General features: G+C 44.4%; 1 protein-coding gene across 3 annotated transcripts; it reads right to left on the bottom strand.

Moving 5' to 3' along the window:
- Positions 1-1,203: 1,203 nt before the first annotated feature.
- XCR1 (X-C motif chemokine receptor 1) lies at positions 1,204-14,689 on the bottom strand. 3 transcript variants are annotated; one of them, XM_069860050.1, is made up of 3 exons: positions 14,622-14,689; positions 7,435-7,492; positions 1,336-3,269 (listed from the first exon to the last, which is right to left on the bottom strand). In XM_069860050.1, exon 3 carries the CDS (start codon positions 3,224-3,226, stop codon positions 2,219-2,221), a length of 1,008 nt encoding a protein of 335 aa, XP_069716151.1. In that variant the 5' UTR covers positions 3,227-3,269; positions 7,435-7,492; positions 14,622-14,689; the 3' UTR covers positions 1,336-2,218. The 3 variants fall into 3 exon arrangements, 1 of the variants encoding a protein (XP_069716151.1); XR_011337673.1 differs by lacking the exons at positions 1,336-3,269; positions 14,622-14,689 and adding an exon at positions 1,204-1,269 and having other exon boundaries at positions 7,390-7,627; XR_011337672.1 differs by lacking the exons at positions 7,435-7,492; positions 14,622-14,689 and adding an exon at positions 1,206-1,269 and having other exon boundaries at positions 2,015-4,842.
- Positions 14,690-15,249: the final 560 nt, after the last annotated feature.

Genomic DNA, 15,249 nt, shown 5'->3' with positions numbered 1-15,249 from the left:
TCTTCATAATTGGCAGCATTGAGTCCCCAGTCCTTAGTCTCTTGAAGTGCATAGAAGCAAAAACATTTATTTCAAATGTCTTTTATCAGGAAACAAGCACCAAAAGCTGGCCTCCACCTCAACCAGGCAAATGACAACTTCTATCTTTCCATGGTTTGTCTGAATACAATTGAGTTCCCCTGTGAGATTAATGAGTAACATTTTTAATTTTTTTAAATTTTGGGCTATAACTGTTGTAATGGGATACCAGGACTGCCTTATTCAGAAAAGTGCGTCTGATGATAAGGGACGAGATATAATCAGTTTGTTCTGGCAGCTAAACTGAAGCACAAGCTAGAGACAATGGGCAAGCCCTAGAAAGACTATTTGGATATGTCTCATGTATGTTTGCCCCATTCTTATGCTATTCTTGCTTCAGAAGTAGGATATTGTACTATAGACATGTATGAGTTTCTGCTTTTCTTATAAATGATACAGCAGCTGAGAAGAATCTGTTGTCTGCCACAGATGATCTTTAGAGAACAAATGAAATAGTGTGGAAACAATGCAGAGATGTTTTAAGATGACTATCCAAAAAGCTGAACTGTTGCTTAGAACCATTGCCAAACCATTTCTTGGTGCCACTGCAAAGCTACCTTTGCTTTCTATACAAATGCTAGGAAATTAAATATTGTGACTTCCAGAGGCTTTGTCGTTCAGCTACACTGGAGTACGCACTATGTGTTACATGCCTGAGGGAAAAAAAAACCCACCAAACTATCATGGAGAAGAATATAACTTTCCATGAGAAAATTACTACAAGGCTTGATTTGTGTAATCAGAATGTAAATGGTTATGTTACAAAAATGTGTGCTGTTGAATTGAATTCTCTTAACTTGCTTGTCGTTGGGAAATCATGTTTTAACGGTCATGTAAAAACACTGCTGCACTTAACACAACTTGCCCTCTTATCATCATTTCCAAAGCTAGGTTCATGCAAATATTTGCACTTTACTTTCCCCCTGTCATAGAGATTAAATGCATTCATGAAATGAAAGACTTGCATGTGGCCTGGCAGCTGGTATAGATAGACCAGACACTCATCCACCTCAGAGAAACAAACATATCTGATAATTAGACAGATGTGAAGCACAACAAAAACAAACACATGGCTGGCTTTGATAATTAGGTTTTAAGGAGAGATATAAACGTCTCTGTGAAGCAGTTTTTTGAAAGTTGTAAAGCAGAAAGCCTCCAAGTATATAGACTAAAACCTGCTGTTCTGAGTTCCTAAAAAAAAAAAAAAAGGCCAAACATTACTTTTACAAGTAAAACAAGCTCTTTCTATCCTGCTACTGAAGAAGCCATTTGTTCTCACACTATAATATTTTTTTTAGAAAGCTTAATTCTTCTTAGCACCATGGCAGAGGGAGAAAAGGAGGGAGAGAGCATTTAGAGGTAAATATATTCCTGTGCTGCTCAGGAGATGAGCTGCTATTCCACTGCAACTGCTCTGAATACCCATTTAGAGACTGGAGGGTGCCTGAAGCAGCGGCAGCAACAGGAGGAGAACTCCTAGTGAAGTATCTGTTTAACAGACACCTGTTGGTGTTCCTCTCAGGGCTCTCCCAAACTTTCCATTTCAGACCCAAAAGACTATTTTTACACAAAACTAGTTATATACACTTGTATACCAGCAGATATAAGAACATTTGCACTGAAAACTTCTGAAACCGATGTTTTGTAGCTGTTGTCAGGCCAGTTAATCCTGAGAGGCCCCAAAAGAGGCAACTGGTGAGTTCAGCACTGTAAAGTGATAAAAGCCACAGAAATACATTTGTGTCCATTTCTATATGCAATCTGAGTTTTATAAGTCAGACAAGAGAGCAATATGCAACACCATTTATGTTTCAAACCTGATGTTTTAGCTCTCAAAGGGAAAACCAAATTTTTAAATTATTTTGCTTTCAAAAAGAAACTATAAATGAGAGGAAATCCATCTCATGGCACAGAAAATAATAAAGACAAGACTTACAGGCCAATGAATTAATTTCTCAGCATTCTCAGCTCTCCATCCCACTGCAAATACACTTTTTTATCACTTTCCATGCATAGCAAGTTTGCCAAGTGTAAATTTGTGTGTCTTTCTCAGAGCAGTGCCTCTAAGAATTAGAGATTATCCATGGCTTTTAAAATCTGGAAGTTCATCCAAGACTAATGCTAACAGGTAGGTCTTGCTTCAGTAGACGGACGCACCTTCATAGTGGAATTTGCCTTCAGAGCAGCTCCTGGGGCTGGAGACTTGACCGTTGCCGCAGGGTAAATACTGACTGCATAAACGTAACAAATGCCTCTTGAACTTGACACCGACAAATACGTAGAGCACAGGGTTGAGGCAGCAGTGGGAGAAAGCAATTTTACGACTGATATGAAAGGCAAGGTTGGAATCTCTTTCGTACTGACAGGTAGGTGGTGGAAAAGTAGTCAGAAAGCTGAGGATGTTGTAAGGTGCCCAGCTCAGGAAAAAAGCCACCACAATAATTAGGATTAGTTTCACAGTTCTGTGCTTTCTGCGAGATCTTGCTCTGAGCAGGATTATCAGTATCTTGAAATAACAGAATACAATAACCCCAAAGGAAAGCAGGAAGAGTACGTTTCTCTGATAAATGTCCACCTTTTTCCAGTTCCAGTCAGCATAATCACAGGTCTTGTCCCCTTCCAGGTGTTCTTGCACTGTGGTGTGAATTATCTCAGGAACCACAATTAATATGCTGCAAGTCCAAACAACCAAACTCACCAGAAAACCACAGCACTGTGTCTGGGATCTCAAAGTTGAAAGGGGGTTCACTACAGACAAGTACCGCAGGATAGTCATGAGAGTCAAAAAGAAAACACCACTGTAGTAGCCAATGGAGAAAACAGCATTCACCGCTTTGCAAAGGAACTCACCAAAAATCCATCCATAGGACTGGTCCACTGCCCAGAAAGGCAGCATGCAGGAGAAGACTAAATCAGAGACACAGAGATTCATGATGCAGATGTTTGTTAAAGATGTAAGGTTTTCATATTTAAATAGGATCCATAACACTAGAGCGTTTCCTAGCAGACTAAGCAAAAATGCCAGAGTGTAGAGGACGGTAGTGAGATGGGTGTAAAATACAAAATAGTCACCCATTTCGCAGACATTGCTTTCATTATAAGAGTAGTCGTATGAGTAATTATCAAGTGGATAATGTTCTTCATCCATTTGCCTGTGCAAACCTTGTGCTGTTCTCCAGCAGCTACTTCAACTGCAACAATGAAACCAAAATTTTTGTGATAATCAGCCCAATTATTAAACTCCCACTATGGAGGCTTCTGTTTTTAGAGATAAAAAGAAGCAGTGAAACTGTCTTATTTATCCTGGGTTTGGGAAAGAAAGGAGTCATTTCCTCTTATGACGAGCACTAGCAGGTAGATACTAAAGATTTACCATCAAAGTAACATCAAGATCTTAAGAAGTCAGAAACTAAGATGTTTCTAAGCATTATGGTTGGTGACAACTGCTAATTATTAAGCTTCTACTACATGAAGGTTGAGGGTGTATTGTTTTTAATGCATATATCTCAGGTATCAAGACTTTCAAATCTACTACTATTTTTTAAGTTTTCTGGAATGGTATCGAATTCCTAAACACTTCACCTTATATATGATTCTTTATCACCAAGATTCAGTCTGAATAAACTTAAAAAGCTGAGCAGTATCAGTATCAAAAAATCTAAGCTCTAAGAATGGGAAAGCCATGTTTCTTACAGATTTTTGTCTCCACGTTGGTTGATACCTAGATCTCCAAGCTGTGGTGGAAGCATCCTCACATTTGACTCTCTGTGCATCTCTGTGGCCTGCTGATTCGCAGGGGTGTGACAGGAACAGAACTCACATCACACTAGCCTTCTGCTTCTCTGCCTGTCTGCTGTTAGGTGTTTAATCCTAACTGGATAGTTGGTTGAAATTAGGCAGCATTGTTGAAAGTTACTGGGACTTGGGAGATGACATACAACCAGGTGAACATATGTGGTTGCAGTAGCCTCATTTCTTTAAGAAATTAAGCTTAAAAATAGGTGTAGGAAAATCAGTAATGGCTCCAAACAATGCTTCAAAGTCTAAATTAACATTATCCTGGATGAAGGCTTACAGGCAACATGGTATTTGGATCCTGATTTGACTGAAGCCAGTGACAGACCTGCCACTGATTTCTTTGGAAGTACAGTTGCAAGAAAGAAACTCCATAGGCCAGGCCAAAATCATGCTGGTGACATTTTCCTTTTTGGATTAGTGAAGGCAGAATCTGCCTGGTACAGCCAGGAAAAGACACACTGCCTTGGGAGGACGGGAGGATTGTGTCTACATCAGGAGAGCAAGCCAGGGAGCACTGCGGGCTGCCAGCATTTAATGCCATCCATGGGGATAGGTGGTTCAGGTCAGCCAGATCATGGCACAGGCAGCACAAGCCAGAGACTGTCTGTCCACTAGGATGTGGTCATCAAGTTTTAGAGGTGAGGAATGTGCGGCATTCAGTACTGTAATGGTAAATGGATCTGGCACGTTTATCACCAGTTACAGTCCTAACTGGAAAGTGTGCTTATGGCCCTCAGTCTGTATCATGCTGCCATCTTCAGGCATGCAGGACAATTCCCTGCTGAGGCAGTCATCTTCTAGTATCACTGGATAGTACAGATGACAAGCAACACATGGGTTAGATTGAGCTGTTGACCACCATGGTGTCCTGTTTCAGCTCAGGTTGGAGGTATGATTCCTCCTTAGCAGCTGCCTTAAGGGAGCAGAGGAGCCTCTTTGCAAAAAGTAAAGTTTCTCCAGGGATGAGATGAGCTACACAACCAGCAGAGATGCTGTAGGCTGCTCCTCGCCTCTGCTGTAATTGCTGCTGGCCCCCAACACAGGGACCTTGTCACAAAGACCTCAGCCATGATCCCTGCTGCTGCCTGGAGATTATTCTGATGTGCACATGTCCTGTCCTTCACCACCCCATGTCATTCCGTTCTTCACACCCCCGCTGAAGGGCAGGCAGTGGTTAGCTCTCTTGTGAAAAGCACTCACTCTCCTGCTCACTGTCGGAAGCTGAGCAGTGCTTGCAAGGTAGAAAGTGCCGTTTTGCAATGAAATTTCAAGGTTATCTCAGATAATGGTTAAGTGCTAAATTAAAAAAGGGTATGAACCCATCTATTTTTTTTTCACAGGTCAGGTGATAAGAGGTAGTAAGTTGTTTCTACAGTCCAAATAGTCTCTGTTTTCCTGTGTCCATCTTCCCTGAAAGCATTGATGCTGAGTTTGCAGGCTCTTGAGTCAGGCAGACATGTAGCTGAGATTGGAAACCTTGCAGGAATTCCTGCTGTTTCCATCTCCAGATCTCTGTGTGCCTTGGCATCTTGTCCATATGACTGAAAAGGCTCCATCTTGCACTCTGGGAGTGGTTACATCAGGCCAGGTGTCCTCCCTCTGATTTTATCATTAGCATATCCAGAGAAAGTAGAAAAATACTGTGAAGTAGGTTATTCTTGGGTGCTTCTTCATGCTGTAGGGTTTGCACTTGGCTAGTGCCCTGGTTCACAAAGCAAGTCTATTTGTCTCACTTGGATTCTCCCCTTGATGTCACTGCCAAAGCCATAAATCTGGATAGTGGGCATTTCAGCAGTCAGAAAAAGACACTCTTTCCACAGACAGATGTCCTTAAGGGCCATCAATGTGACTGTGCAAAGCTACACAGTGAGGTGTAGTCCCTGATGCCAAGACCTCATCACCTTGGCATCCAGGGAGCCTGGGGCAGGTCGAGGTGCACCACAACATCCACCACCACATTAAGCTGTTTAGTCTCCGAGCATTCACTGACTCTCAGGTTTCTTGTCCTCATCAGGTCACATAGTCTCCCCAGCTCACTCTTAGAGAGGTGATAATGCCTCCTCTTCACAGAATCACAGAATCACTAGGTTGGAAAAGAGCCCCAGGATCATCGAGTCCAACCATTCCTATCAACCATTACCTCAGCTGTTGCTCTTCCTCCCTCAGCCGTTGTACCTTTCCCAGGATGGTGTCCTGAGCTTTCTTCCTTGCCTCCTGTCTGCTGAGGAATCTGAAAACATGTAATCTGTCTCCTCTTCTCCTGTTTGCTTCAGGGTCAGGTGCTTCAGGTGTTGCACTAGCGTCGTTCACGCTGACTGCAGGATGCCTGGTGCACAGAACCTCTGCACTGTGCTCCCAGTACAGTTGAGGTCTCAATGGAGGATCTCACTGCTGACCTGCTCAGAGGTGGCTCATCATTCTCAGGGCAAATGAGCCCTGCATGTTCCATCATAATCAATCTGGGCAACGCAACATGCTGTGCCTTATCACCTGGTGCAGACTCCATGTAATTATAGATGGAAACTCCAGCCTACAAAGCATCAGACCACTTAGATGGCTTATTAGGAGTAGGTATGTGCTTTCATAATACATTTGTACCAGCTAGGAAGCTGGAATCATGTCAGTGATGGTAAGGAGCACCTTGCAGGAACCTAAGGCACTTGGATCTTTTCCTTCTTGCTTCAGATTCAGTAAAAAACCTCTTGGCATCAAAACCTGTATTTTTGCTCTATTGAATTTTATCTCCCCTCTTTCTAGTCTATAAATAAGAAATGCTGTGTATGGATTTTCAGTTAAGACATATGCAAAGGAGATAAAAATATCGTGATTGAATCAACAGGCTAAGAACAGATTAACATCACACATGAAATACAAATCATGCAATTATTTCCAGTATGTATAGAATGGTACAAGTGAGAGCAGAAGTTGGTTGAAAGATGGAAGTTACCTTAATTTCTGTTGTCAGGACAAGTAGGAACAGAGGAAAAACACATCCTATAGTTTAAAGTCACCCCTGGCCTCGTGAAGAGCAGTCAGCAAGGCAGTCAACATTCATTTCATTCTTGGTCAGAAACAACTGCTTTTCCACAAGTCATCATATTCCAGCAGTGCTGTTCTTTGCCTTGGAGCATCATGGAAAAAAGGATTTTAATATAGAAATGGGGAAGTGCAATTTTTAGTAGCCTCTAATTCCTTTTTTTTTTCCCTCTGAAAATTCAACTAGTGATATGTATTGTTTATCAGTTTCTTTCTTTTTTTAAATTGGCCATTGAAAGAGTGGCTGAGAAGAGTTGCCTATTCCCTTTACAGTCAGTGAAGGGAGAGAGAGGCGCTGGCAGGGGCTACGTTGCCCCTTGCTGGGTATTATACCAGCCTCCTCCCAGGCAGAGGCAGCTGAGATAGCTCCCTTTAAAAAGTTTCCTGGCATTTACACAAACTGAGGTTAAGCTCATCTTAATTGGAAAGGACCAGTTTCATTAGGTAAGGGCAATGTAGTAGAGAGAAGTCTGTTACCATAAAGCAGGCACTGATGGGAGCTACCTTGGAAGTATTTTTGACTCACTTTATTAAAACTCCTGATAGAGTTGATGGGCTTTCTTATTTGTTCTCCAGGTTCCTAAGGGGAAAAGAAAAAAAAGCTAGCTGGTTTTGCAGAGTAGTTTGCACTTTAGCTACCCAGGCAGGACACATTGAGTCAGAAAATAAATTTCTGTTCCCCTTAACAGGAATTTATGTGGTAGTTACTTCCTTAACTGATGTCTTGTTCCAGTTTGGGATATGAAGAAAAGCTCCAAATGCACATATTTTTTTTTTTTGGCAGGAAAGGGTTTTCATTTTTCAAATGGGTTCATGGAGCAGCCTTTTTTATTCAAAGGAAGTTAAAACATGTTAAATAATATTTCTCCTACTCTGAGTGGTATCAGTCTTGGAGCATACCCTTGGAGCTACAAAAAGGAGATGGACAGCAAAGTCCTGGAAATCATGATCAGTATGTAGGTTTGGGCCAAAGCACAAATGCACTCTGGATAGTCAATCTGCACTGGTGGATGAAGAAACTTGTTGTCTGCCTTGGAGGAGTTTTGCATGTGGTAACAAACTCTTCCAGGACTTTGGTGATGCAAAAAGTCAGTAGGACTTCCTTTACTCAATTGAATTTTGCAAAACCCCAAGAAGCACAGGTCCTCATAAAAACTCTTATCCTATTTTTAAAGCAAAGCCTGCTCTTGAGTTTGGGTCCTTTTCTGGGGCTGCTGCTTACACCTGTGCCCTATGGCAGGTACAACACATGCCATTAGCCCAGCTCCTTGGTGATCCCCTGCTCTCCCTGAGCTCTGCCTCTCAGCCCTGGCCGTCAGCCCTGTGGTAACCACAGTCTAGGAGGGAAGAAACCTCTCAGATTGAGAGTCTGGACCCCACTCCTGAAACATATATTTGAGTTCAAGCTTATATACTAAGTGCCACTACAGTCAAGGTAGGATCAGCTTATGGTATCTACGCAGACACACAGAATTAATGTTTGCTGTGACAAGAGTGATATTGTTCAGAAGTGCAGCCCCAGCACTGCTGAAGCAGCAGGCCTCCCCCTCGTCTGAAGTTGCCATGGGGGTAAAATTAGCAGCCCAGTCAGTTTTTACAATGAGGAAGAGGTTTTGGTGCCCTTTTCTCTCTCTCTGTAGCTTCTCCTTTCCCAAGAGTTACAAACACACTCTCTGCGCCTTTCAGCACAGTTTTGCTGCAGCTTCCTCTGTTCCAGAGCTTTTTGGGGAAAAGAAAAATCTGGTATTTGCACTCTGCCTTTGAATTGGCTGCACTTTACTTCCATCCCAAGCCACACCACTGGACAGAAAGGACAGCAAGGAATGTAGATGTCACTGGAGGTCACCCACTGTCAACAGGAGGCACTGGCATTTGGTGGGTTCTTCCTGGAGTGCACAGCAGCCCTGTCCTGCTGCACTGCTAGGGTGCTGTGGTGAGGGCATGTGGTCTGCAGGGCCATGGTGTGTGGTGGTGAAAACCTGACCACACACCTACTTCCTCTGTAAGTTTTATGGGCACTAAGGCTGCTGGTAAAGGATGCAGTGCTAGTAGTGGGGCAGGAGCCATCCAACAAAGCGCTCAGGCAGGAGTAACCTTGGCCAAAGAGGCTTGAGTGGAAGCAGAGGTGATTGCCAGCCAGCCTGTGCTTGCTTGTAACAGCTTTTGAGCCAGTGTGTTTGCAGCTCTGGATATTCCCTACGCTTCCCAAAGGCAAGGGGAAAGAGCAATCCAGCCCCTTCACCTGGCTGAGTGGTGCAAAGGAGAGCATTGCTCCCTGCTTGCAGTCCGGCATTACTCAGAATCATAGAATCATAGAAGAACCAGGTTGGAAGAGACCCACCATATCATCGAGTCCAACCATTCCTATCAAACACTAAACCATGCCCCTCAGCACCTCGTCCACCCGTGCCTTAAACACCTCCAGGGAAGGTGATACAACCACCTCCCTGGGCAGCCTGTTCCAGTGCCCAATGACCCTTTCTGTGAAAGATTTTTCCTAATGTCCAGCCTAAATCTCCCCTGGTGGAGCTTGAGGCCATTCCCTCTTGTCCTGTCCCCTGTCACTTGGGAGAAGAGGCCAGCACCCTCCTCTCCACAACCTCCTTTCAGGGAGTTGTAGAGAGCAATGAGGTCTCCCCTCAGCCTCCTCTTCTCCAGGCTAAACAACCCCAGCTCTCTCAGCCGTTCCTCATAAGGCCTGTTCTCCAGCCCCTTCACCAGCTTCGTTGCTCTTCTCTGGACTCTCTCCAGGGCCTCAACATCCTTCTTGTGGTGAGGGGCCCAGAACTGAACACAGGATTCAAGGAGCGGTCTCACCAGTACCGAGTCCAGAGGGAGAATAACCTCCCTGGACCTGCTGGTCACGCCGTTTCTGATCCAAGCCAAGATGCCATTGGCCTTCTTGGCCACCTGGGCACACTGCTGGCTCATGTTCAGTGGCTGTCAACCAACACCCCCAGGTCCCTCTCCTCCAGGCAGCTTTCTAGACAGACTTCTCCCAGTCTGTAGCACTGCACAGGGTTGTTGTTCCCCAAGTGCAGGACCCGGCATTTGGCCTTGTTAAACCTCATGCCATTGGACTCTGCCCAGTGGTCCAGCCTGTTCAGATCCCTTTGCAGAGCCTCCCTACCCTCCAGCAGATCGACACTTCCACCCAGCTTAGTGTCATCCGCAAATTTGCTAAGGGTGCTCTCGATGCCTTCATCCAGGTCATTGATAAAGACACTGAACAGGGCTGGACCCAGCACTGAGCCCTGGGGAACCCCACTTGTCACTGGCCTCCAGCTGGATTTAACACTTGGCTGTAGTTTTTCTGGTAGCTCATGCAAGAGCGGGATTAGTGAGCAAGTGCCCCAAGGGTGAGAAGAAATAGTCCTTCTGGTAATAACTGGCTGAGAGAAAACAGTGAACTGGAGCTTTCTGGGGTTTTCTGAATGGTGAAATTGTCAGTTTGCTTCTACAGTGTGGACAAATCAGTGTAATTTTTGCAAACAAAGAGGTTGCATTTATCTCTGTATCTGACATGTAATTCTTATTTCATTTAATAGTAACACTGTTACAAGGCACCAAACAGTGGCACATTTTTTGCAGACCAGACAGCAGTGACATGTTGTATCACTTTCTCATCTGCTCCACAGAGGATATAAATGCTCCATTATTCGGCCATGAAAAGAACACCACTTTGGTTCTTAGTAGCTGGGTTTGTTGACAGTTGAAACCAAGCAAATACACTTCTTATTTTTATTACTAAAGCAGAACATATCTGCAGTTTTCTGCCGCCAACTGAATGCTCCCTCACGCACACGTTTTGTCTCTCTCTGTGTAGATGTGCACGTATACTGCTGACAATACACTGCAAGACAGAGTTGTCTTTAAGACAACTCACCAAACACTGTGCTATATGTTTATTTAGCAATATTAAAGCTGTGTAAGAAGTCTGTTAGGCAAAATATGTGTAAATAAGCTGACTTAATTCTTGCAGTTGTAAATTAAAGGTAATGATCAAGGCAAAAGAGCACATTGCACCTTTGGGAGAAATAATCACGTCTTCCCTCTAAAGCTTAGCAAAACTCATGCCTCCAAATAAAGTTCATGAACTGATTTTTATGGCTCAGGTACAACTAGGAGAACAGGGTTGTATTTTCCTGTAGAATTCCATTGCTATTTGTCTATTTAAGCAATAAACATCCATTTTGTTTTTTTCAGGAGGATTATAGGCTGTACACCTAAAGGATTTGTGTACCCATCTTGGGCGGGATTTCCAAAGTTGCTGCTGGGTTCATGGCTGCAGGAATGATGCTGAAACAGAGGGAAACTACGCTGGCAGCCACTGGTGTGACCAGCATGCACAAGGGGATCCTGCCCCTGTCCCGAGACAGGTCTCAGACCAACACATCCACCTACAACCCTAGGATGTGGCTTGGGGAGGAGAGGTGGGGAGCAGCCTCAGCATCTGCAAGTGAAGTCAGATAGAAGTGCGTTTTTTGGGGAGAGCACTAAGCAACAGCACTGCGAAGAGCCTAGCCTTGTCAAAGAGGTTGTCCTCCCTGGCAGCGCAGCTAGTCTCCATTTTTAATGACTGTGAAATGGGAACACACATATTCATCTGTTTCCACTGGTGAAGTCATTCTCATGCTGAATTCATGGACAATTACAAGGCTTTAACTAAAAAGAGAAAGAAGAGAAAGAGAGACAAACATACCCAGTGTTTGCACAAAATAAAAGCCTGCACATAGCACAAGGAAACAAACAACATAACTATGCATGTCACTGCTGACTCCTCAGCACTTTATAACCAGGTTTGGTTTGCTTTCCCTTCATCATATTCCTTATGCTCTGCAGCAGAGCACAGGGCATGAGTTCGCCTTATTCACCCCACTGGTACCTGCTGGCCTTGGTTACCACCTACTCCAACCCTGTGCGACTGTGTGACACCCAGACCCAGGCGGCTGCCGCTCCCAGTGAATGGCCCTGGCCAGGCTGGGAGCCCTGGCTGCACAGCACCTGGCCAAAGGAGCAATAGAGACTTTCCTTGCAGAAGTAGAAGCAAGACTCAAGAATGAAGGGCTGCAGCCAGGTCAATGAATGAAGCGTTACTGTATCCGCCTCTCCACTGGCTGTAGGACAACTCCTCTTCTACCAGCCTGAAATGCTAGCTGCTCTACTGTACGGACACACTGCAGCTGTTGTGAAGACTAAGAACTGATGCACTGTGCCAAGACGGAGAAGGTGGCTTATTGTGAGGTTGTCATTGTGGAGTCATTTTATAGGGAAGAAGGACTTGATGCTGTGGGCCTTGTTGACATCGAACAAGTCGTGACATGGTGTTTACTTATCACCAGCTTAACTTTGTCGGCTGCTGTGTTGTCCCTGCTTTTTCTCAGGGCGATAGCTGCTCTGTGGTCTGATGGCAGCGTGGACAAGGCAACCTTTGGCACAGACCTCCTGAGGCTGTGGACCTGAAGCGGTACTGCTGCCAAAGAGGTACAGAGTGTCTGACAGTACCTTGCTGCTGCTCTGCTGACTTCTGTGCTGCCACCCCTTACTGAGTTACTGGGCCCCCAAAATCATCACTGCAGCTGGTGAAGAGGGCGATGCTAGAAAACCAGATGAAACAACAAAAGAAGAAAAAAGAGAAACCACTTTGCCCACCGCTGACCGCTCGTTTCCTTTGAGTCTTGTAGATTGTACACACCAAAAAATTCTCATTGGTCCCAGTGGCTGTGTCTTTCTGGAGACTTAAGACCAGGCACATTTTCCAGGTTAAAATTGGAGTCAGGGAAAAGAGAGAAATGCTGTTTGGCAATGAGTATAACAGCTTTTAAAACAACCTGAATGCGAAGGAGAATGGGAGACAGGAATGGTCTGAGGCTTAGTCGGGCTGATATTCTGAAAACATCTCAAATGGTGATGGGGGAGAAACCAAGGCTCAATCAGACCTTGGAAAAATGAAACTTGGGAAAGCAAAGCTGTTTTTCATCAAAATAAAGTTTTCTACAGAAGGAAAAGAGAGCTGGAGGAACTTCTTTGTGCAAGGACATTTCCAGAGCACAGATGCTATTTCCCAATTCTGTTGGATACACTGATGAGCTAAAGCAAAATGAATCATATCTAATGAAAAAAAACCCACCCATAGTTCCGTTCTGGGCACTGTTTATGTTAACAATGAGGCAATTAATAACTTGCATCAGAAAAAATCAACCACAACAAAAAACACTCTTGTGCTGTTTTAACCACTACTTCCCCAAACCCCAGCACTTCCTCAAGGTGCATTTGAAAAAGTTTCTTCTGAAGAGGGGAACCCATCTTCTCAAGTGTTTTCCTTCAGATCTGAAGAATGACTGTGGCAGCAATGGCTTCTTGAGCTGATCCTGCACTGATTGTAGTTCAGGTGGCACTGGACTGCACTTGGTCTGTGCCGCTGGGTGAGATCCAAGATCCACCTCCTGTCAGAGAGACTCAGTCCATGCTTTCCTCTCAGCAGGCTCTTCAGAAAGGAAATCCTTTCCCTTGGCTGCCCATGTGAGCACAGTTGTTCCTTTCAAAGGTTTGAGCTGAACTGCAGTTGGCTGAAACATTCAGTCTGAGGCCAGCAATTCTTAAGATTCTGATAGACCTGGCTTGCTTTCATAACACCAGATATTTTTCTCTAAGCATTTTACTTATTTCCTTACACTGAACATTCACTGTTGTTATAACATGCAGCTCAAAGTGCTTTACTTCAGTGCAGCCATGGTACTTCGCAGAAATACATCTGCACATTTCCGTCTGCCACGTAGTGCGTGTGCGCACATATTTCTGTGCCAAAATATGAACAAGCAGGTGGCTGGCAGCAGGAAGTCCACCCAGATAAGCTGTTCTTAGCAAAAAGTCAGCTGTAACCCACATTCCACAGCAGGAGGTAACATCAGGGGCTCTGTGTGTGAAGCATGGGTGAACCGAGACAAAATCTTAATATTATGGTTCCTGGGACATTTCATAACATCTTTGGCCATCTGTCCTTTGGAGAGATCTTGTGGCAAGCGCAGCAAGAGCAGAAAATACTTGATGCAACAATGGTTGGCATGCCCTTCCTCAAAACAGCTCCCTAGCTCCTAGGTTGCACTACATCAATTCCAACAATCTGTGCTGTTTAATTCATCTGGCAGAGGCATATTCTTCTTCAAAACTGATATTATGCTCAATCCACATTAAACCACCATTGTTGCATCTCTCAAGAATAAAACAAGTTTGTGACCTGGGAAGCATGGCTAACTCTGAAATTAAAGGGCAGAAAATCAAAAGGCAAGAAGTTGAAGGTAGTAATGCAATTAGGAGTGTTAGCGTAAATCTCTAGGTTTGTGTAAAGGACAAATAATCTAGAAAGCAGTCTCCTTGTGTGCTTTCCTTTTTCAAATCGTTCCTTTGTGAAAACAGTTTTAAAATACATTTATGGATGATAACGTGGAAGTGAATTCAGGCCTATTAGCTGTGGATGACATGAACAATACACACAGGACATAGGATTAATAAATACATTTCCATTCCTCAAAGCCATCTGCAATCTCACCTGCCTGCCCCCCCCACCCATGCAAAGGAGCAGCTTCATGACATCCTAGCCTCAGGGAGCATGCGCTTTCAGGTTCCCCTGCAAAGTCGTTAAGACTCAGAGATAAAGCTCTTGGATTTTGCTGCATAGCTTAGCCACCACCCCAAGTGACCAGCAGTACCTCTGTACTTGCCTGCACGTCATCAGAAGCCAAGCTGACTGCAGTACAAAGAACAAACCTCCACCTTCCAGCAGGCACTTGCAAGGCTGCGCGGTGCCCATGGAACTGAGCATGTGCTTGCAAAAACACCCAGTGTGGCTGCAGAGGCTGCTTCATCGCTGGCACAAGGCAGCCAAGCATGAAGGACACGTGCAATGCAAAGCACTTGGGCCTGGGGCTTTTTGGTGCCCTCTCTTTCTCGGAAGAGGTAGTCAAATCACCATGCTGTTACAGCCATGTGAAATGAAGCGATCAGACTTTATGAGCTGCTTTGGAGCTTTGTTTCAGTTCTTGTGTAACTTTGGCCTAATGAGGGTCCCTGCGCCGCCAAACATCTTATTCTACTCTGGATGCCAGAAATTCGGAGCTGTGGACTCCCAGATCAGCCAGAATCAAAACCCGCATTTCTGTTGTACAAGTTCTTCCTTTTTGTCACAAACTACTGCTTCTTTTTCTGAAACAAAATGCATTTCTCCCTTACTTTGGAATTTCCCACAACACCAAAAAGCCCGATTTCTGCTTAGCCCTGCTGCCATCTCTTGCTATCTGTGGTGCATGGAACTGGGAGTAGCACTAGGTAGTTGATGTG

The sequence above is a fragment of the Phaenicophaeus curvirostris genome, chromosome 6 (assembly GCF_032191515.1).
Source record: "Phaenicophaeus curvirostris isolate KB17595 chromosome 6, BPBGC_Pcur_1.0, whole genome shotgun sequence".
Lineage (NCBI taxonomy): Eukaryota > Metazoa > Chordata > Aves > Cuculiformes > Cuculidae > Phaenicophaeus > Phaenicophaeus curvirostris.
This window is presented reverse-complemented; position numbering and strand designations above follow the sequence as displayed.